This window comes from Gymnodraco acuticeps, unplaced genomic scaffold (genome assembly GCF_902827175.1).
Source record: "Gymnodraco acuticeps unplaced genomic scaffold, fGymAcu1.1, whole genome shotgun sequence".
Taxonomy (NCBI): domain Eukaryota; kingdom Metazoa; phylum Chordata; class Actinopteri; order Perciformes; family Bathydraconidae; genus Gymnodraco; species Gymnodraco acuticeps.
In genome coordinates, this window is record NW_022992029.1 from 9,192 (window position 1) to 32,752 (window position 23,561).

The 23,561-nt window shown below is 40.2% G+C and overlaps 1 protein-coding gene across 1 annotated transcript; it reads left to right on the forward strand.

The window, feature by feature from the left end:
• The first annotated feature begins 12,913 nt into the window (after nt 1–12,913).
• Nucleotides 12,914–20,413, forward strand: LOC117536621 (regulating synaptic membrane exocytosis protein 1-like). Its single transcript, XM_034201555.1, has 4 exons — nt 12,914–12,925; nt 13,471–13,604; nt 14,497–14,710; nt 18,634–20,413. Exons 1-4 carry the CDS (start codon nt 12,914–12,916, stop codon nt 18,703–18,705), a joined length of 432 nt encoding a protein of 143 aa, XP_034057446.1. The 3' UTR covers nt 18,706–20,413.
• Nucleotides 20,414–23,561: the final 3,148 nt, after the last annotated feature.

Below are 23,561 nucleotides of genomic sequence, written 5' to 3' on the forward strand. Positions count from 1 at the left end.
ACATTTATTTTTTTAGCACCTGAACTAGTCAGCTAAAGTCTCGATTAGTATCCTTACTAAATCATCTGAAACGCATTTTGGCAAATCCTTGTAAAGAGAATGTTCTTTGTAATGTATAGAATATGTTTCACTGAATTCAATGGAAATATGAATAGTCTGATGAGCATGACTTCCACAAATAGTTTTTGAGCCTAACGCTAACATGCTAACTTGCTCAATTGCTCACATTTACAATCGTAACATGCTATTGTTTAACAGGACAAGTCAAAATGTCTGATATGCTTTGGTTAGATTATGTTTAATGTAACAAAATACTGTGCTATGAGGAGTTGAATTGAGTGTCTGGCTCTGCAGCTGAGCAGGTCACAATTTTGATAGAAGATATTTCATTAGCATCTTAACCACTCTAACCAAGTCAGCCGAAGCCTCTATCATCCTTCCAAAATCATCAGAAATGCATGTTGTGGGAACATTTTGAAACCTACTTTATACTTTCTGGTAAAGAGACTGTTATTCATCCAATATATCACACTGAATTCCATAGAACTAGGAATAGTCTGATGCACTTCCACAATTGTATTTTGAGCAAAACGCTGACATTAGCATGCTAACATTCTCACATTGACAATTATAACATGCTATTGTTTAACAAGCCTAGTCAACATCTCTCTATGTGCTTAATGATATGATGTTATTGTACTTAAACTGTATTGATTAACTGTATTGTAACCGCTGCCTCCTTCGTCTTGCTCCCTTATCAAAAAGCATGTTGCTTCTTTTTTAAAGAGTAACACAAAATAAAAATCGTCCTACTGAAAGTCAAATGTGTGTATTACAAGACTAACAACTTGTAAACCACAGAAATGTCATTAAAGCGGGAACTAAACAATCACTAAATACAAACCACTCGGGCCGTACCCGAATATCCGAATATTCGTTCGTTGGAGTACTATTCGGCTGCCAAATTGAATTTATTGAAATCTCCAATATCAACGTAAGAGCTTGTGCCTCTTTGGGGGGTGCTAACACTTAACCATAAACGTTATCGTTTACTTTCTCCGTCTTTATATGTAGATATAGAGTGGCGAAGTCCCTCCCCTTCCGGTGGACTGCCATGGGACCTTATTTCTGAAAAATTATGTATTGAAGTCAATGGAGAGAGAAAGATTATCTTTTGATCCCGTTTGAATTGTGCCACGAATTACACATATGATGTTTGTCAATTTAAAAGATAATTTTGCAAGTCAAAAAAAAAAAAAAGTGTCGTAAAACTGTGAAGTAACACATTTGTTTGTGTGAAGCGCTCAATGAACTACATCTCTGGTCTTGCACACGTCACCAACACCAAGATGGCCGTCACGTTGGCACATTTCACCTCTTTCTTTCAGAATGAAGTGAAAAGTATTAAAAGAGGTGAAAATCACTACAAGTCTGGGCATGTTGAGAACTGTACACACACACAAGGGGAGTTAGTCGGTTCCGTAAGAGCCAGCATGCGGGACCGGCTTTACAAGGTTGTGGTGAGTAACACAAGTGTAATGTGTAACGTTAATGTACACGACTCTGGGATTTGTAGTCTTTCTAGTTGCGTATTTTCCATAGTCTTATATTTCAACAGTTTTACGACAAACTGTAACTTTTTTGACATGGAAATTATTTTTTAAGATTGACAAACATAATGTGTAATTCGTGGCACAATTCAAACGGGATCGAAAGATAAGTGTTCTCTCTCCATTGACTTCAATACATGATTTTTCAGAAATAAGGTCCCATGGGTCGGAAGTAGAAGGGCGTGACTTCGCCACTCTATTACTTTTTCTCCGTTAATCTCCGTCACGTTGTTTCCATAGCAACAACAACTTCCTGTCAACCGCGCTAACTCTCCTTCAAAATAAAAGCATGTCCATACAAAATAGGAAGCCAAGCCAAATCACACTTAAGACATATACAACTGCCACGAAAGTAACAAACACAATGCGATATCCTTTTCAATTTCAAAGAACACAAATTGGGTTACATTAACAAATAACTATAAAACAACAATACTGTAGAATAACAACATGAATGCACTGAAATACACGTGTTGAAGCGGTTCGCTGCTGAAAGAGTGGAATTCAATGTAAAGTGTTGAAGAGTGATACACAAAGATCCATGCCAAAAAAAGCACTCTGCTCTATAAACACGGATAAAACACCCACAACATCAATAAAAGGAATTATCAATATCCAAGCAGTGGCTATATGGGAGAGGCTGAGGCTACAGAGTGGTGCAGTGATGATGTTTTTTTGTAGGCTGACTTGGAAGTTAGCATTGAAGCGCAATGGGATTTCCCCGTTTGATTTTGGTGTATTACAGAAAATAAGCTCCGTGGCAAATATACATGTTAAGTGATACTTAACATGTTTTGTTCAGCAGGATAATCTCTACATTTGAAAACCTCTTTGTCATTTTCGAAGGATAAATGCAAGCAGAAATAAAAGGCTAACGTTAGGCTATGAACAAACTACATTATGGTTGCATGTGGAGTAAATACTGGCATGTTTTATATCGAAGAACAAAACGTGAAAATATCTTATTTCAGGCTTCTAACCACAAACACGTTCAAAAACGGTGTGGGTAGATGCTAAGACGTTTCCTTGTTTAGGACTCATTCCTGCACCACTCTATGGGCTGAAGACAGGCTAAAGCTAACAGGCTAAAGGACTAACTCAACGCCAAACAAATGCATGTTGTGAGAACATTTTGAAACCTACTTTACTTTATCCAATCTGTGTTAACATATCCAATATGTCACGCTGAATTCAACGGACATATAAATAGTGTGCTTCACATGACTCCCACAAGTTGTTTTTGATATTTAACAATGTATCTATTAAGTGCGTGTATGAAAGAGGTTGCGGTGGATATTTGGGTAACCAGGTGCAAGACACTCTCCCAGGAGATGTTAATGTGTAAAGGTCATTAGTTTTAATCTGGGGGAACATTTTTGTTAGTTTTAAAATCAGTTGAAGAACAAAGTTTAGTTGTATATGAATGTAACCTTTGTACGAAAGACTGCATGAAATCTATCTTCTAGAGTAGACGCCATAAAATCCAGATTCTTCTCAAAAATGAAATGATAGGGAACACAGCAGGTTAGATTTAGTTTAGTTGAAGATTGCATCCTAAATCTGCGCACTAAACCAGCAGCTTTATGTGACGACAGCAGTCAGATGTTGCTGTTACATTGGTTCCTTGAAAGAACCCAAGACATTGAGCCAGGGAGGATCGACCAGAATGTTTGAGAAATGGCTGCCCTATAGTTAGATACACACACTGGCCATCTGGGTGCTTTATTTCTGCTTGCATTATGACGTTAGTAGCATTTTATAGCCTTTTGACAGTGGAGGGAGACAAATGTGAAAATAAGTCGTCATGGCAGGCAAATAAGAAACGAAGAAGATGTTTGCATTTGGTTAAGCTCCCGTCTGTTGCTCTCCTTTCTTCTTTTCATTACTTTCACACACCAAACACAATTATTGTTCGTCTTTGGCACAACTTCAATCGTCATTTCCAGTAAATGACGAACGTTCCTGCTTTTAGAAACTGTTGCTGTATTCCTTTCCTTTTTCTCCTCCTCTCCTTCCTCCCTTTCTCTTCCCATCATCCTGTCTCCATCCTCTTTCCATCATGCACTCCTCTCCTCATGGTATTTATAGAGTGGCTCCGGATGCATCGGCTTCTCTCCTCCGCCGGTCTCTGGCCCACGCTTGTTTCCGTCTGGGCTCTCTTTGTTCATCCTTTGCCTTTCCACTTGTTCTCTCTCCATCGCCCATCTCCTTTTGAGGTGGGAAAACTTCAAGGACTATGTAGAAACCACTCCTCACCTGTTGTTCCTGTTTACTTTGAACCCCACTGTGTCTTCTCCCTGTCTGCTACCTTTTCTTCTTACCTCTTTCTAACTCACCCACGACTTTACACTTCCATGGCTCCTCACTGCACGTGTCAACGTGTCTTTGTGGTCTTCCTGGCCTCAGAGACATTTTCTCCTCCATCACCTGGATCGTGCTGTCAGTTCTGGGACTATTGATCCAGCATGCTTGTTTTGTTATTTCAAACCTCTGACAAATGCTAGTTTGAGTTTTGCTATAAAATATTTTTGAATATTTTTGAACAAAAGCATTTAAGAAGCTTGAATGTTGAGCCAAAAAACTTCGTATCAGAATTGCTGCCAATACATTTTCTGTTAACCCACTCATGGTTTTAGTTATACTTAAATATAATGTTGGATGGTATCCATACCAAATAATCATATTATCTTAAGTATCGTGTGTAACAAGTAAAAACATCTGTAAAATAAAAGTAGTGGAGTAATAAGTATATAATTGGCTTCCCAAATGTAGTAGAGTAGAAGTATACAGTGGTATAAAATGAAAATACTTAGGTTAAGTCAAATGAGTTTCTAGAGGTCTAGAATTGCTTTTTATTGGATGGATACAAAATGTTGTGTTATCAACAACCCTTATTTTCTAACTTCTTGTGTCTTCTCCAACGGAGTCTTCTGCAAGCCGTCACCAGGAATCAGCTGATGAGACAGAAATAGCGCTGCCCTAAACACACACACACACACACACACACACACACACACACACACACACACACACACACACACACACACACACACACACACACACACACACACACACACACACACACACACACACACACAAGCACAGCTTTTCCCTCCCCATCCTTGGGCAATGTATTCATAGCAGTGTTAATTAACAACTCCACACCAATGACTGTTGAAGAGAGTGGAGACACAAGAGGGAGAGATAACCAGAACAAGAGGGAGAGAGGGAGGGAGGTAGTCCTTGGACATGCTGAGCTGCAAATGCGAGGCCCTAGGCGAGGCAAACCCATACAGTACGTGTGCGTATATGTGGGTTTTCTGTCTGTGTCATTGTTTATACTTGCCTATATGTGACCTGCTCTATCGAAATCAGTCGCATTGACCCGAAGACACATTTTGACTTGTATACACTGTTGGAAAGAGGATATTCCTAGCTTTCTAATGATATCAGGATTGTTTTTGTACTCCAAATATTAAGCAAAATATGTCACATTATATAGTGACTGTCACAGAGTCATCATTTGGAGAAAAAGGCCTTTGTTTATTTGAAATCAGATGAAAACAAACTGTAACGGACCCTGCCGTGTTATCTATGATTACTATATGCCTTACATTCATAATTTCAGCGGAGGGAGGGGGGGGCGGCGCTGCGGAACAGCAGGGAGCGAGTGAGAGGTGCCTGTGATCTTCCCTTTACGAGCTTCAAAAATGTATTTATCGTGTGATTTTGGAAATAAAAGTTTCATATTCTGAAAGCCAAGACTTTGTTTGTTTAAAATCAAACAAAACACCCGAACCCCGAAAAACACATTTTACGCAAATCCACGTTTATTTTGAAATGAGCCGTTGCGACTTCCGACTGATTTCCATAGAGCGGGTCACATATGTGTGTATGTGAGTGTATGTAACTGTGTGTCCTTTTCGCACACTTGTTTTGACAAGGCCTAGCAGGGCTAACCCATCTGTGGCTGGCCCTGGTGTTGACCGAGAGAGAGAGAGTCCCAGTTCAGACTGTTCACACCACTCTAATGGCGCATTTCCACTGCAGGGCCTCGCACGGCTTAGTATGGTATAGTTAGGCCTTGGTAGGCCAGGCTCACTTTATGCTGTGTTTCCATTACAGTTTAGGAACTGGCGTAGTAACTATAGTAACGCAGTGTAGGCGGAGCCGTGACGTCATCTTCAATGTGAACCACAAAACCAACACAGCCGTTAGCTGTTAGAACTCAGAGCTCACAGCTCCTCATATCTGTTCAGAAACTAGACAAAAGTTAAACAAGTACAAACCACAGACTGCCTGTGTCATGGCGAAGACAGTCGCTGGTTTATTTATGTCTGTATAGGCCGTTGTTGTGAGTGTGGACAGTCGGAGCATATATAACGTTAGCTTAGCCGATCTCCATTCAGACAACACGCATTTTAAAAGGGTTTTTCGCCTGCCGTCTGTCTTCAGACTTGTCAAAGCATTAATTCATGGTTTTTACTAACCGGTATCAGTATGTTGTTACTTCGGCATCATTTTGAAACGTGTATTAGCTCGGTTGTTGGCCCGGAAAGAACCTCGATTTTGGAGAGCCAGAAAAACTGTGAAATAGTAACCGCTAGCTAGCCGGAACTACGCCTAGTGGAAACGCAACCAAAAATGGGCCGGGCACGGCACGCTTAAACCGCGTTCCGCGCTGTAGTGGAAATGCGCCATAAGACGGACACATGCTAACTGTGTCAGATAATAAACAAGTTGCAGTTGAGCTTATAGGTTACTTTAAAATCTACAATCTCTCAGGTTTTAGGTTTGGAAGTCCAATCTGTGTACTTTTACTCCACTACAGTTCAGAGTTAATGGTGTACTTTTACTCCACTACAGTTCAGAGTTAATGGTGTACTTTTCCTCCACTACATGTATTTAATACCTTTAGTTACTTTACAGATGTGGATGAATGATGTTAAATCTAATCAAGTGTTGAATCAGACTTTAGTTCCACCTGGAGTAAATCCACAAGCTACCCTGCAGTATACAAAGTCATTCAAACTAGCTGCACCTTTACCAGCTTTGAGAACACTTTCATGATCAATCATTATAAAACACATCATATATATTATTCTGAAATGGACCAATCTGCATAGTGACTACTATTACTTTTGATACTTTAGGTGTATTTTGATGCTTATACTTTTGTACCTCTACTTCAGTAACATTTTGATTACAGGATTTGTACTGTAACAGAGTGTTCCTGCACTCTGGTACTTCTACTTTTACTTAAGTACAAGATCTGAGTACTTCTCCCGCCTCTGATAATTGTGAACAGGGTTAGGAGAGTAACTCTAAACTGTAATCAGTAACAATTGCTAGTTCCCCTTAAACACATCCTGCATTTAAAAAAGATAATATTTAAAAAAGGAAGTTAAAAAAAGTAGCCTAAATCCTAACCAATTAGCAAATCCAGGCAGCACTTATATTATGTATTCTTATGACCTATGAATCTTACAAATGATTGGCTGAAAGCTGTGTCAAATAAAGAGCTTGTATTTCATTGGTTAATAAACGTAAACAAATTAGCCATGTGCTTCTTGAGTCAAGGTCACAGCACTGTGTCAAAAAGTCGTGTTAGCGGACCAGCTCATCTCCACTAGTTAGCGGTAGGTTAAACCGCAGAAATGCCGAAACGAATGACTTCCTTTTACCCCGACTTGTCGAGCCAGCATGGATTAATCACAAAAAGCAGAGAGGACGACTTTCATACGTGTTGTTGCAGGTTGTGTCGTGTTGTTGCAGGTTGTGTCGTTGGGAAGTGGACGTTAGCAGCAAAGGAACAGTTGCTGTGGACAAACATGCTAACTCAGACAAGCACAGCATCAACAATGGAAGCACAGGTGACATCGGTTTTCTTTCAAGCTATAGCCTATCGCTAACGATGATAGGTTTTGAGATTTTGAGTGAAAGTGAAACCAGGACAAATACTGTAATACTGTGGTGGATAGTAACAAAGTACATTTACTGAAGTACTGTTCTTAAGTACAATGTTGAGCTACTTGTATTTTACCTCAGTTTTCTCAGTGTATGCTACTTTATACTTCTACTCCAACACATCTAGAAGCCACTAATGTACTTTCTACTCCAACACATCTAGAAGCCACTAATGTACTTTCTACTCCAACACATCTAGAAGCCACTAATGTACTTTCTACTCCAACACATCTAGAAGCCACTAATGTACTTTCTACTCCAACACATAGAAGCCACTAATGTACTTTCTACTCCAACACATCTAGAAGCCACTAATGTACTTTCTACTCCAACACATCTAGAAGCCACTAATGTACTTTCTACTCCAACACATCTAGAAGCCACTAATGTACTTTCTACTCCAACACATCTAGAAGCCACTAATGTACTTTCTACTCCAACACATCTAGAAGCCACTAATGTACTTTCTACTCCAACACATAGAAGCCACTAATGTACTTTCTACTCCAACACATCTAGAAGCCACTAATGTACTTTCTACTCCAACACATCTAGAAGCCACTAATGTACTTTCTACTCCAACACATCTAGAAGCCACTAATGTACTTTCTACTCCAACACATCTAGAAGCCACTAATGTACTTTCTACTCCAACACATCTAGAAGCCACTAATGTACTTTCTACTCCAACACATCTAGAAGCCACTAATGTACTTTCTACTCCAACACATCTAGAAGCCACTAATGTACTTTCTACTCCAACACATCTAGAAGCCACTAATGTACTTTCTACTCCAACACATCTAGAAGCCACTAATGTACTTTCTACTCCAACACATCTAGAAGCCACTAATGTACTTTCTACTCCAACACATCTAGAAGCCACTAATGTACTTTCTACTCCAACACATCTAGAAGCCACTAATGTACTTTCTACTCCAACACATCTAGAAGCCACTAATGTACTTTCTACTCCAACACATCTAGAAGCCACTAATGTACTTTCTACTCCAACACATCTAGAAGCCACTAATGTACTTTCTACTCCAACACATCTAGAAGCCACTAATGTACTTTCTACTCCACCACATTTATTTGACAGCTTTTGTTACTAGTTACTTTTTAGGTTTAGATTATTAGCTAATACAAAATAAAGATAAATGATTAAATAAAATTTGACGTCTATTTATAGGTTCAGATATCCAGCAGCAGTGTACTGTATTAAGTTATTCAAATGAGCTTCACCTTTACCAGCTGTTATAAAAACATACCAATAATCCTGTAACCCAGTAACTCAATATATTGAATAATAATACATTTATTTTGTAAGTGCTTTTACAGGTGCTCAAAGTCGCTTTACAGAGGTAGTAAAAAGGACAACAAATAAATATAGTAAAAGTCACATTAAAATCGAGCAATAAAACAACAATCACACATTAAAAGCCAGATTGAAGAGGTGTTGTACGTGTTTTGAAGGTGGTGAGTTCAGTGCAGTCTCTGATGGGTTGTGGGAGTGAGTTCCAGAGGGAATTTTGAAGATTCTGAAATGGTCCATTACGCATAAGGAATACTTTTACATTTGATACTTTAAGTATATTTAGATTCTGATACTTTTGTACTTTTACTTAAAGGTCAACTATTATGCAAAATCCACTTGCTCATGTCTTTTATACTTAAATATGTATTTATGTAATTTGTCCTGATCCATTTCTATAAAAACCTGTCTGAAAATGAGCTGATCAGATTTTGGTCACTTTGTGAAGTCACATAACCAACCAAGGTAACCCCCCCCCACACACACACACACACACACACACACACACACACACACACACACACCTTATCACCTGAAGCTCCTCCGAGAGCAGTGGTTCTCAACTGGTGTTTCGAGTGGGTCGCAGATGTGTGAGTGAAGAAAAAGTCAAACTTTTATTTTGAAGGCCCGATGTTCTAACACTGTGCATGCAGTAGGCGTTGGACTTGAAGTACTGGAGACCATAAACGGTTTTGAAAACTTCTGTCACGTAGTGATCATCTTCTCAATAAAATATCTTTGCTGATGTTTTTCCGAGTCTTCTGGCCAATCAGAATCAAGATTGTTGCCGGAAGTCCCCACGGAGAATAACTTTGCGGTAGAACTATTCTTTATACATCCATGGGTACAACTTCTGATAGAAATCAACACATAATGAAATATGACCCCCGGTTTGATGATTGACAGGTCACAGAACAATGGGAGCTATCTATCCTTACCCACAATTTAAAGTAAGTCACACAGACTATCTCCTCTTTACTCTTCTCGCAGCAAGATGTCAGAACAAAGTGAAAAACAAACAATGGCATAAAATATTATTAATATGTCGGGTAGTAATAGATGTATTTATTTTCTTCTCAGTGTACCAGAATGCATAGTTTATGTTAGTATTTCTAAAAATCTCCTGGGGGACAATCCCCCCAAACCCCCTGCTGGGGTTGGGTTTTCAGCATGTGTGTCTTTTTATATAGTTCAGCTTTGATTCCATCATCTCATTAAACCTTTTTAAAAGCATACTTTAGTTCTGTGAAGGGATATAAGGGATATTTGCACTGTACTTCACTTGTATTAATATTGTATGCTGAAAAGCGTATATATTACAGCACGATTTTTTTGTTGAATAGATTTGAGTGCTTCAAAATGTTGGGTCGCGATTTATTGACCAAGTAAAAAGTGGGTCCCGAGGCCTGACCAGTTGAGAACCACTGTCCTAGAGCATCATTGTATTTTTTTTTTTTAAACCAATCATCTCTCAGAGGGGCGTGGCCAGCAGCCGCTCATTAGTATTTAAAGCTACAGACACAGAATCAGCACTTTTGAAACAGGGCTGAAACAAAGGGGTTTATGGGATGCTACTGTAATGATCTGTTTGGTGTTTCAGCCAACCACTTCAGAGACATGTTCTTTATACATCTGAGACCTGTAATATATTGTTGACAAAGAGTATAATAGGGGACGTTTAAATAAGATTTTGAATACAGGACTTTTACTGGTCACAGAGTAACAATGTTTCTGGATGCAACATGTACATCCAGAAATCCCCTGGGTTTTGTGTGGAGCTGGACATAGGTGAAGAAGTACTCATATTTGTACTTTAGTAAATTAAGAATTACAATTAAAAGTCCTGCAATCACAATGTTACTCAAGTAAAAGTACAAAAGTATTGGTATCAACATATCCTTAAATTACTAAAAGTAAAAGTACTCATAATGCGGAATTGTCCATTTCAGAATAATATATATGATATGTTTTATAATGATTGATCATGAAAGTGTTCTCAAAGCTGGTGAAGGTGCAGCTAGTCTGAATGACTTTGTATACTGCAGGGTAGCTTGTGGATTTACTCCAGGTGGAACTAAAGTCTGATTTAACACTTGATTAGATTTCACATCATTCATCCAGATCTGTAAAGTAACTAAAGGTATTTAATAAATGTATTGGAGCACACAATGTACCTCTGAATTGTAGTGGAGCAGAAATTAGCATACACTTTAAATACTTAAGTAAAATCATGACCCATTTCAGAAAAATATACTTGTACTAAAGTAAAAATATTTCAAAAACATACTTAAGCACAATACTTGAGTAAATATACTTAGTTACTTTCCACAACTGCCTGGAGCTTTGTTATGGTCTTCACCAACCTTCAGCCTTACATCATCCACTACACACACACACACACACACACACACACACACACACACACACACACACACACACACACACACACACACACACACACACACACACACACACACACACACACACACACCACACACACACACACACACACACACACACACACACTCTCACACACACACACACACACACACACACACACACACACACACACACACACACACACACACACACACACATCCAGTGGGCTTCTCAGAGATGTTGCACTGAAAACACTTGCCTGTGAAGTTAGTGACAGCTAAGTTGATCTCAGGCTTACTTTTGCACACGTTGATGTTCAGGAAATATGACTCAGTATGATTCAGACTAAACTAAGTGTAGGTAAAAAACGAAATGGTGTGTGTGCGTTGTGACCCTCGCTATGCAGGTCTCAAGCAAAGCAAATATTGTCAAATCGTTTTTGAAGGAAATTGAACGAAGAAATAGTCAGTCGGCTGCTCCAAAATAATGTAGTGCTTTACCATCTGTGATCCAGGCCTGGTGGCTGACCCCTGAGGAGGCAGCAGGTTCAGGCCGGCCACCAATGAACACATAGCAGAGTGAGCACAGACAGCATGTCCTCACCTGAAGGAAAGTTCTTCCACACAGATGATGTTTTTATCCGTGTGGGTCCCTGCTGAGTCACGGTTAAGATGATCCTTAAGATAGTGTTCATGATACAAATGAGAGTTATGATAAATATGGAACTGTGTGCTGATGCAGATAGGATGAATCTGGCTTGTCACATCATCTTTCAATATGTCGTGGGTTTCACACTTTGGCTAGTGTCTGTCTGTGACAAAGAGTTTGCACATGTTTGGTGAACACTCTATATTTTGAATTTATGTATTCATAAAGTAAATGTCTGTGTCATTCAAGTGGTGTGTCAGTTTTTGGCTGAATTGTCCCCTTTTAGAGATTTGTTTTGTTTTTTTATCCCAAAGAGGCAGGAAACCTCAAATAAAACTGTCACCAGACTATATCTAGAGATTTTCAAAGATAATGAGACCCTCCCAAAATCTCAACGGATTTAAGCCGAGAACACAGACTTATTTTTATATGAAAAAGTCCCCCCATGCAGCTTTAGTGGTGCATGTCTGCTGAATGTGTGGAAGAGGCAGAAATACTGATGAATCCGTGGCTCTAAGAACAGGAACAGCTGGCGCACTGACACCCGCTGACACCCAGCGCTTGACGCCACCACGTTACCATGACACCCTCTGTTTCTGACAGCTGTTCCCATGGCGCCTGGGCTTGGCTCAGCTCCTGGACTCCTATTGGCAGGATAGATGGCTCCTGGGGGTCAGAGGTCATGTTTATGACGTTGCTGCCGCGGCGGTGTCATATTGTTTTTCCATTTAAATGACGTATGAATCAGTTTGCCTGAGGTTATCCATTTGTCATTTGTTTGTACTATTAGTCAAATACTAACAGTTTGGAGCGAAAACAAGACAACAATTCAGATTCTCTCAGTACGTCTGCATGTGCAGTCACTTGAAACATCTGGTTGTGTCTAAGTTCTACTATTCTAGTGGCTGCTTTATAACAGTCTATACTTAATTATTTTTTAAACCTTCTTCCCCAGTCTAGCACAGTCCAAACTGGTTATGTTAAAAAGATCAGAATGGGTGTGAAGGTATAAAGGATGCTCTCATTTAACAGCGATCATTTATCACAATAGTTGCCACAGAAGCTTTGATCATGAGCCTTTAGGTTATTACAGCTGGTTGTAAAGCCCCCTTCAGGCACAACATACCTTCAGCATTTGATCTTAAACATTACTCACCAAATATTTGATAAAAAGGTATATAAGATGTGATATTATTCAAAAATATCCGCCTAAAGTTGTGTTTTGCAAATCATTTTCTAACCTTGACATCAATGTGTATTTTTCCATAAATTATTCCTTACCTTTTTGTTTTTAACATTCTACGTCATAAAATGAACTCTGTCAGCTGATTGGCTGAATGTATCTCAGTGCTCTAGTCACCTCCCTGTGCCTCTGTGTCTGTTCCAGCAATGTTAATAGATAGCAAGAAATATAGGAGGAATGTAACAGTTTCTGTCAACTCATTTCCTGGATTTGGAAACTTGGAAAGAAATACTTTTTGGGAATCAGATAACATTTCATCTTGAATAGTATTTCTAAAGACACATCTATCTCTCCTGGACTTCCGATAGGTCATGGTGAATGAGGGCTTTCTGTTTGACTTTTTCCATCACCAGAATCAGCTGACAACAGATCAGGTGTTATGTTTTCCAGCTGTTTTCTACCCAGCAACTAAGGAGGACATGTCTGCTTTCAATGGATCCAGGTGACCTACCTTATCATCAGTCCAATGATTTTGGAATTCGGCACAAAAAAGGACGTTGAATGTTAGTTTGAGATCTTGGAACGTGTGCTTTAAGACTTCAGCTGCTCTTTCACAGTCATATTTCAGAAATGGCACTGATTTTTCTCACTCTGAATCATGAAACAGTGTGCAGGAGGTGTTCAGTTTATTGCTAACCAACCTTCCACTTTCTTATCTTAATTCCACAAAAGTACGTGTGAATGCCAGTGCATTGCATTATCATGATAAATACCTTTGGACAAATAACTTGCAGAGTGTAAAGCCAGTGTGCTGCTGCCAGAGACTTCACTAAAGTGTGACTGCCTCCACAAATTGGCTGCAAAAAGCTGAGAAAGCAGCTCCATCTCCGCCCTCTCCCTCTCACTCAGCGAGGTGATTAAAGTGGCTGTCTGGGTCCCCTATATGAGAGCCATGGTATGCTAATGCACTATTCCTTTGACACTTCTGTTGAAACAACATCGAGGGTGTTTTCACATGGCCTGATTTGCAATTCACACTCTGATTATTTCCATCATAGGCATCCCGGGAAGCAGGGAGGGGAAAGGCTGAGAGCAAAACTGAGCTGAAGTTTTATTTAATTGCTGATTTTTTTTGAAAGGCACCTTTCAAGTGGTGCTGTAATTGCCAGTTATCTCGCTGGAATGTTCTCAAACATGTGTGCAGAACATCGCCTTTGTTATTTATCTGCACAATTATTCAGTTATTCAGACGTTTCACCACGTCCTTTTGTTATTATGAATGTGCGGGCATTTAGAGAGGAAGATCTGTCTGAAGAGCGCTGGAGGTTAAAGTTTCTCAAGTATAAAAAGTTTGTGATGTTCCACTAATGGGCAACCTTTCTGATTCCTCTTAGAACACTGCACCAGCAGTTTGAGAGCTACAAACAGGAGGTGCGTCGCATCGGGGGGGATACCCGGCGCCAGCCCCCGCAGCTGAAGGACGACGCGCCCACCTGCGGGATCTGCCGCAAGACCAAGTTTGCAGACGGCTGCGGCCACCTCTGCTCCTACTGCCAGACCAAATTCTGTGCTCGCTGCGGAGGGCGGGTCTCTCTGCGCTCCAACAATGTGAGACACCTTCCCGAACCCTCCCCCCCTCTCACACTCACCTCATCCCCGCTGTAGCTGATTCTGCTTCTGTGTGTGTTACCGTCTGCTTTGTTGCTTCCTGGTCACATTTTGTTTGTTGTTTGTCTTGGCACCAGTCATAGACCCTTCAAAGCTCATTTCGACTCTCAGGCTGTCGTGTTGCTGAATTGTTACAAATCGAAGCGTTTACCTCACTTGAACATGAGAGCACAGCAGTTAGCATCAAGCTAGCATGTCGGACAGTGAGAGTGCTGTGTTTTAGGAATCTGGCTCTAAGATATGTATCATCATACATTATCTGGGATTCAAAATATTGCAGTCTCATTACATTACTGACTTTTAGCAAAAGCTACTTATGCACCTTTATTACCGTCATAGAAAACAACACTAGATGCATACAACTTGTGTCTTTTGCTGAATTTCACATGATAAGCAATTTTCTCTTTGCTCCCCACGAGGTTGTGCAAAGACCCTTGCGGTGAGACTGCTAGTTACGTTTTGTTTCTATGGTTACCTCCTCTGCTAGCTTGCACCACTACATACAGCGGCACCAAACACATAATACAACTGACAGTAATGTTATACGTTTTTAAATGTTTATGTCACTAATCAAAGTCCACCTGATGATGCTAGAAGAATAAACCACTTAAGATCATCCATGTGGAATATGGATGCATTTCTTAAGTAGAATTTTTAGCTGGTTATGCTAGCTTCAAAGATAAGGGATAACAGACAGTGGCTGCGATCGACTAGTCAAAAACAATCCCCTCCTACTGTATGTCTTTTACAATTTTCAACTTCACTTTCCTTTGACATTCATTAGTCAAATGTCATGAATAATGATGCGGCACAGCCTGTCCTCTGTGGGAAAACTACAATCCTCTTAAGATGAGCGTCTGAAAGCGCATCTACATACTTTACCCTTACTTTGTTATCATGTGGTTTTATGTGGGCTTTATCAACGTGGATATCATTGAAAAATATATCATTTCATTTCCGGCTTTTGAATCAAATTAAAACAAGGAAATGCTTGTTCTCCCTCACCCACCCTCACTCATATCACTCCGCACAAATCTCAATTAGATTTTAATTGTCTGAAAACATTTGAATTAATAATATTTTATATGCAATACATGCATTACTTCTTAGGTCTGTACATCGTCTACTGTGCAAATCACCATTCAAACATGTAGGATTCAAACAAAATAGCTTAGGAAACCCTACCCAACTCTGTAAACACTGTGACATGTTCATTTCATTTGATCCTTTAGTTAGCATAACGTTCATAGTTCGCCTTTTGGTTCAACACAAGTGGAAAACGTTTGAGCACTTGGGCGAGACGTGGTGAAAGATGGAAGACACTCAATAAGCATCTGTGATTGTCGGTCATGATCAGATGATTCGGTGAACAGCCGAATGGTGCATCACTTTAGATATTGGGGCCGCAAAGCTTTGTTGGACGGCATTATTTCCTTTTCTTCTGTAAAGCATGGCGTATCTTATGCTAAAAGCGACAACAAGGGAAGCATTGAAGCTCCTTTCCGATCATCTAGAGAATTCAAACATCTCTCATCGTGGCTGCCTAACCTTTCTAAACAAAAAAGACTATTCTACTGCAACCGGTAGGTCTTTGCAAATCTCTGGGTCACAGCATAGCTAAAAACAACCTAACAAGACTGTTAACTTAAACCCACAATGCACTGAAGACACAGAGCAGCGCTACAAATAATAACACCTACACGAATACAACCAATAAAAACTATTAATTTGATCCAATTTGATATATCCATACAACCAAACACTATTTGAAAACTATGGGCTCCAGCCCAAAGATAGGACCTCCCCCTGGGTACCTTCCCTCACGATGGCCCCTTCATCCTTTGGCCTGCTGGTCCCCAATCTGCTCAGGATCCGCCGGGCCCAGCTGGGCCTGAGCTCACACTGGCACCACACGTTCTGAAGAACAGGGGATAAAGATAGTATCCTGTGTTATATCACTTTCACAGCAGACAGGCTGTTACATGAAAACACAGACATGAGACGAGCTTGGTGCAAAAGCAATCTGCAAAGGAAACACACAAAGGAAAGGGATTTGTTTGCTCAAAAACAGAAAAAAAGAATTTAATTCCTTTTTTATGTTGCTTGGCGTCAAATACATTTGCAATTTGAGCCTAAATAATTGAACACAGGCAAAAGAAAGGTTGAATTAGTGCAGATGTAATGAATTACATTATTTATTTATTTATGTATTTATTGTATCATCTGTAACAATTACATGTCCTCTTATGGATTTTAAAAATAAATCAATGAACAATTGTTGTACTGGTTTGACAGCAGATAGTAAACATATTCTATACCTGGTCCCTTTTTATATCATGTACTCCTGTCATCCACTTACAGCATGGGCCTATGATCAAATAGTGGACATTAAGTCTAACATTGATATACAAAATAGGATTTATTTTTTTTACATCTGTGAAAGGTTGTGAATGTGTGGGGGGGGCGGTGCTTGCCTCTGTCCCGGGTCGTCCGGGCCAGCCGAGCAGAATAACACGGTTAGGAAGGTGTGAGCTTTGTTTCAATACATACAAATCTTCTCCTGCCTGTAGTGGGCTTATTTATCCATCATCAGCAGCACAATGGTTTACTGCAGTTTGCCGTTAAAAAACAGCATTCAAATAAACGGTGTGTGCTTGTACAGCATAACATTAGGAGTTTAATATACTGCATGTAAAACAGTTTGCTTTATCAGCTATATCCATGTGGTTTAGTGGAGCTCAATTCAACTATGAATCTACACATTCTTATTTAGTAGTATTAAAGAGGCCTTTTCTGGGTTTGTCTTTTCCTGTAGCGTGTTATATACTGTAGGTTCTTTGCATGTGAATGGTCTGAAAAGGCTTGAATCCCAAAGTTCCCTCCAGAATTTCTTCTTCTTCTTTCTTTTTGAACATTAAAGAACATTAACATGTCACAGCAGGGGCACACAATACTAAAATGAACCTAACAATGAGCAGAATGTGTCCTCTTTAAATAGACAGTGAGTACACTTTAATATCAACTCTCAGATTATGTATTATAAATCACTATATATGAAGCACTTTAGGGGCTAATTGTTCTTAAACACTGGTCTGTATGAGGCCATGTTCTGTGTTCAGCTTTCTATAACAATGAATCAGTTCCTAATGGCAGAGCTGTAGTGCTGCTCTGTGCCCTGCAGAAGGCATCACAACATCATTTGCAAATACCAGCCAAACACAAAGTCTCAGCCTGCTTAACATTATAGTGAACACACGTTACTGTTAATAAAGAGGGACTACACTTTCATCCATTCATCACCCTGTACAGTAACAACAACCACTCAGCCCTTACTAGTTTGTTTCCTGAGGTATAACTCAAAAACACGAGTGTTCCCTCCCACCAACATCTGAAGTGCTTTCATTACCAGCCATGGGAACATTAGATTATTATGTTGAGGTGTTTGTAGCTGAAGGATGCGCTCCATGTTGTTTTGGTGTCCCAGTTTGGTGTTGGTGTTGAGGAGCCGTGACACATCCTTGATGTAGTCACAGGTCCTGATTCATGCCAAGGTCATGCTGAGTCATGCATGTCGCCGCAGCCTAACATTTCAGTAGTCACATACATTCACATACTGCCCGCCCCCGCGCCTCATGCCCCCCCCTCACTGAATATGAAGTATGTCTGTCAAATCATGCAGAATGTTAATAACAAATGTTTGCACTGCACCCTTTTTCCTCTTTGTTCTTTTCCCTCTTTTTCCCAACAATTCTCTCTTCATTTCTTTTATCTTCCACATCCTTTCATTTATTTCTCTCCTTTCCTTTCCTGCTTTACTTCCACCATCACTTTTCTCACTGCTACCTGGACTGCATGCCACAAAGGAGGACAAAGTGGTTAGCATCTATTTTTTTGTGTTTTCTCTATGCTGTGAATGTGATGTTTGTTCCCCCTGACAAATGCTGGCTTTGTTCAAATCAGGAACTGAGATCTCTCATGATGACATGATAGTAGGTAGTTTAGTGTCTTCCATATTGGCCAGACCTTTCCCAGCTGGAAAATAAAGGTCGAAAAGCAACAATATGAGATGCAAGAGAGCAAGCTATCCGATTGGAACGCAGCCAGAGTGTGTACAAATCCACTTATAGATGACTGACTTAACTGAGCAGAGGGAATCCCTGATAGGTCATGCTTTTGATTAACTTTGATTCTCAGGGCATTTACAGTACTGTGTGGGGAGGAGCTGAACTGTGTCCTCCGAGGATTTCCCCCAGTGTAAACCCTGTCTAACTCTGTGTCCGTTGTCTGTCTCCTCCCCTTGCAAAGTGTCTCATAGTGAAAGACAGGGTAAGGCTTACTGGGTGATGGATTTTGCTGCATGGGTCACTACTTTTGTCTCCCCTTCACACTTGGGTCTGTGCTCATTCACAGTGTCAAACAGTAAACCAGACCCACTATCTGCCTCATAGATCATTGTAGTAAAGCGGCCCCAGGGCAGCTGGCTGCTGATCCTGCATCAGTACTCTGTGTAATCCTGAGAATGAATGCAGACCCTGAAAATCGACTGGAACACGAGCATGAGGCATACAGAGGGGACCCCTCCGACCCATCCTGACCCCTCTTCCTATGGCTGTAGGCATGTCTGTGCTGAAAGGGATCCAGTGGAACCTGGTTTAAAATCCTTGATAAATTGGGATGGGAGATTGGCATGCATATGAGAAAGCACTCTACCTACAGACCATGTATCTGAATGCATAATGAATGCACACTCATGCCTGTGCATGCTTTCCCTGCCTGTGTGCTTGAGAGCAGACCTGCCCTGCCATGGGGAGACGGGAGAGGCCCAGTCATTGTGTCACTTTGTCCACTTACTGTACCACTTCCCCTTAATGCTTGGACCCTGCAAAATGTTGTTACTGCTGAGCCCTGTCAAAGTCAGGAAGAGAATTTTAGATTGGGATGTCGCTGAGTCCTTGAATTGTCAGAAATAGGATTCATGGTTTGACTGCGCATATGCATCCTTATACAACTTAGGAAATAATTGGTGGCTCATGTCCTTTAAACAGGCTTTTGATAATGGTTTACTAACTGCCAACTCATCAAATACAGCATCTCGGTCAGTGACCACATGGCACACACACAAACGCTGCTAGGATGAGTTTAGGACGTTCATGGCTGCCTCCAGTGGCTGTAGTTCATCATAACAAAGCAAAAGAAGAAGAAAGTAAATTAATACACCGTGACAAAGTTCATATAGGGAGGAGTTTGGGGTGGATGGGTCAAACAAATGAGAGCCGTATGTGTCATGTGTGAAACTGAAACTCTATATACTAACCAGAGGTCGCGTTAACCGAATATATTCCGTCTATGACGGAATTCTTTTGACAATGACGGAAAAATCTGAAAGCAGTCCGTTATTTTGACGGATTAGAACAAACTCAGAACAGAGCCAAAATTTCCCCGCAGCAGGGCTCCGGTGTTATGCCCTTATGTCGTTTCCAGACCTAACTATGCCGTACAAATCATTGAAATGTCTGGGAGTTTATGTTTTACGCTGTGGCGCGCTCCCGCGAGGTGCAGTGGGCATGCACAACACGGCATAACACCGGCGCTAATCCCACCCCCCCCCCGTTGACAGTGCACAAGCGTGCTCTTCCGCCCCCCCCCGTCCCCCGTCCCCGTCAGTTGTGTACAGACCGACGGGTAATAATGGATTTTGACGGAAATTTTACGATCATGTCCGTCAAAATGACGGGCAGCGAAAAAGTCTAGCGCAACCTCTGATACTAACTGACGTTACGTATGCAACTTACTGTGTTATACATAACAAACGTACAGTATTGATTTGAACCCAAACAATAATCTCTTCCTAAACCTAACCTAGTAGTTGTGTTGCCTAAAACTAAGCAAGTAACATAACACACTGAACGTTACGTAGACTATGTCATGCAAGGTTAATGAAGTCAAGTGTTCGAGTGTTCGATTAACACATATGTTAGTGGGTTGGTAAGGGTTGGGCATCTATGTCAAGATAGTTATGCATATTTCAGTCAGATATCTTGAGGTTAGGGGTCATTGGACCCCTTTGACCATGTCCATGCCAGTTTTTTCCCTAGCCAATTTGAGCCTAACTTTGAAGCATTAGCCTCTGTCCTGACGAGCTAGCATGACATGTTTGGAACCAATAGATGGATCTTTGCTCTAGCTTTAAACCTGAGCCTGCTTTCTTAAAGACAATGATGTCCGCCTGGATTGCCATAGAAGCCATTTTTTTTTGCCGTTTCTCTGGAACCCATTGGTCGATTTTGGTGATTGACACCTATTTTTAACCGTTAGAGCCAATAGAATCGAAGGTGAAGTTCCACATACACACACGTTACCATTGACAAGTGAGAGCTATGCGCACACAGTCGAAAGCAATGTTATGCTCTGAAAACTGAAACCTAGGCTCAAACTAGTAAATATGAAGATGGATTATCAGGAATCATTTCAAAGTGACACAGACACATTGGATTAACCATTGGATTAACCTTCAGCAGCGTTGTTATCGTTTTGATGCCATTGAACACACATTTCCATCAGAACAACAGCTAAGGTAAGAAGCTTCCTCCGTGCAGCTACGTGTTGTGATGTCTGTTTTCGCTTCCCCTGTCGCGAGTTCGGATCGCTCAGTGATGATATTAATATTTCTGGAATCTGTGGGATCTCAGTTTGCTAATCGATATCTTGTTTTTGCAGTAATGCGGGTATTTAAGCTGTGAGTTCTGTGCTAAGTGCGATAGCATTTTTTCGCTCAGGGCTCATTTAGACGCTTCTTGTGAGACTTGTGTTTTGTTTCGGTAAAAATGGTTCGTATCGTCAGGTAGCTGAGTTTCTTCCCGTTGGTTGGGTATGACATATTCATAGGTTTTTAAATATTAAGAAGCCCTCAGACGCTGTTTATTGCAGTGATGCGTTTTTCCCTCCGCGGGGGAATGGGGCTTAACCTGTGAATCAGTATTTTGACAAAACATATTGATTTAATCATGATTGTTTTGCTTTTGCTATCTGCTCATTCAAAAAATACATATGTTCCTCTGTGAAGAAACTGTGGGAACAGAAACGTAACTTAAAATGAAAGCAGCACTGATGGAGGTTTTCTGGTCACGTTTTATTTTCCAACAATATCTTTAAACACTGCTACCGTGTTTTCTGTAGAGTTTACTTCCTGTCTGTCTTCTTCTGCTGTTTATGTGTTCCACTGCTCACTGGGGACAGCTGAGCCATCAGGATCCAAAGTTTCCTGCTCTCCACAATTATAAAAATGAATATTTAAAAAGTATTTCATGGTGTTTTCTGATTTGATGTTACATTTACCAGACTTTTGTCTTCAGATCTAAAAATTAAAATCCTATTATCAGTGTTGGGAACTTAAAGTCACTGATTGGGCTGTTCTGTAACAGAACACAACTGAAAATCTGTTTGATTATGTGACAGAAAGGCTAACATAAAGTAGCCTTGAAGTGTGTGAAAACATTGATGTGTGTTTCATAGCCCTCTCTGTCAGGCTGCCCTGCTACTGCTGGTGCTATAGCTTGTTAATGGCTCAGTGTTTGTTTATGTGTGTTTAATGTCAGCTCCAGATGGCTTCCAGAAACGGAACTGCTGACAATCTGTCTCCTTCATAGAGGAGCACTGCCTCCCAGTGGAGAACACACACACACACACACACACACACACACACACACACACACACACACACACACACACACACACACACACACACACACACACACACACACACACACACACACACACACACACACACACTCGCCCACACACACACAAGTATTTGCCATACTGTTTCATGTACATTTCATTGATGGAATGTATGAAGTACACTCAAGTACTGTATATAGGAAAACTTATTATTATATAATATTACATGTTACCTTACGGATTCTGATTATTTACCAATACAAAATATATAAATCCACTCACAAATAAACATATTGACATAATCTTATAGGTTATAATATCCATCAGCAGTTGATGAAGTAATTACAATAATCAGCGATTGATGCATCGAAAATCATAGTATCATAAACCAATCATTTAATATATATTCTGAAATGGGCAATAACACACAACAAGTACTTTTACTTTGGTTACATGAAGTTTATTTTAATGCAAACTGTTTACTTAAATATAACTACTCTTACTAAAGTAAAATATCTTCTTGGTACATGTTTAATATAGAGTTTTCTAATTCAATTCAATTCAAAACCTTTATTTATCCAGGTAAAATCCCATTGAGATCAATGATCTCTTTTTCAAGGGAGACCTGCAGCAGTAGGTTCCACAAGAAGACATACAAACATAAACAACAGAACAACAAAAGGACATCATACAGCAAAATGTACAGGGATTACAATTTATATCTAACCACAAGTACAGGTACCAACAGCATCTGATTTTGTAGCATCCAACCGAGCTTTAAAAACATGTAGTGGTACTAGCTTGGTAATTTTCCATTCTTTTTGCAGACTGTTCCATGTTAGTGGAGCTGCACATCTGAAAGCTTTCTTCCCTAAGACAGTCCTAGCACTTGGCACATTTAATAAAACCACAGCATGCGATCTCAGGCAATAAGTACTTTCAATTCTAACTAATAATCTGGTTGCAGCCATTTCCTATAATGAATCGACTGTTTGGTCTAAATTAACTACAAATGTTTACAAATAACCACCTACACACACACTCAGCTTCACACACTGCTGCTTGCTTACTGCTTCAAGCTGAAACTGCACTTATTGCCGGAAGGGAGGATGCT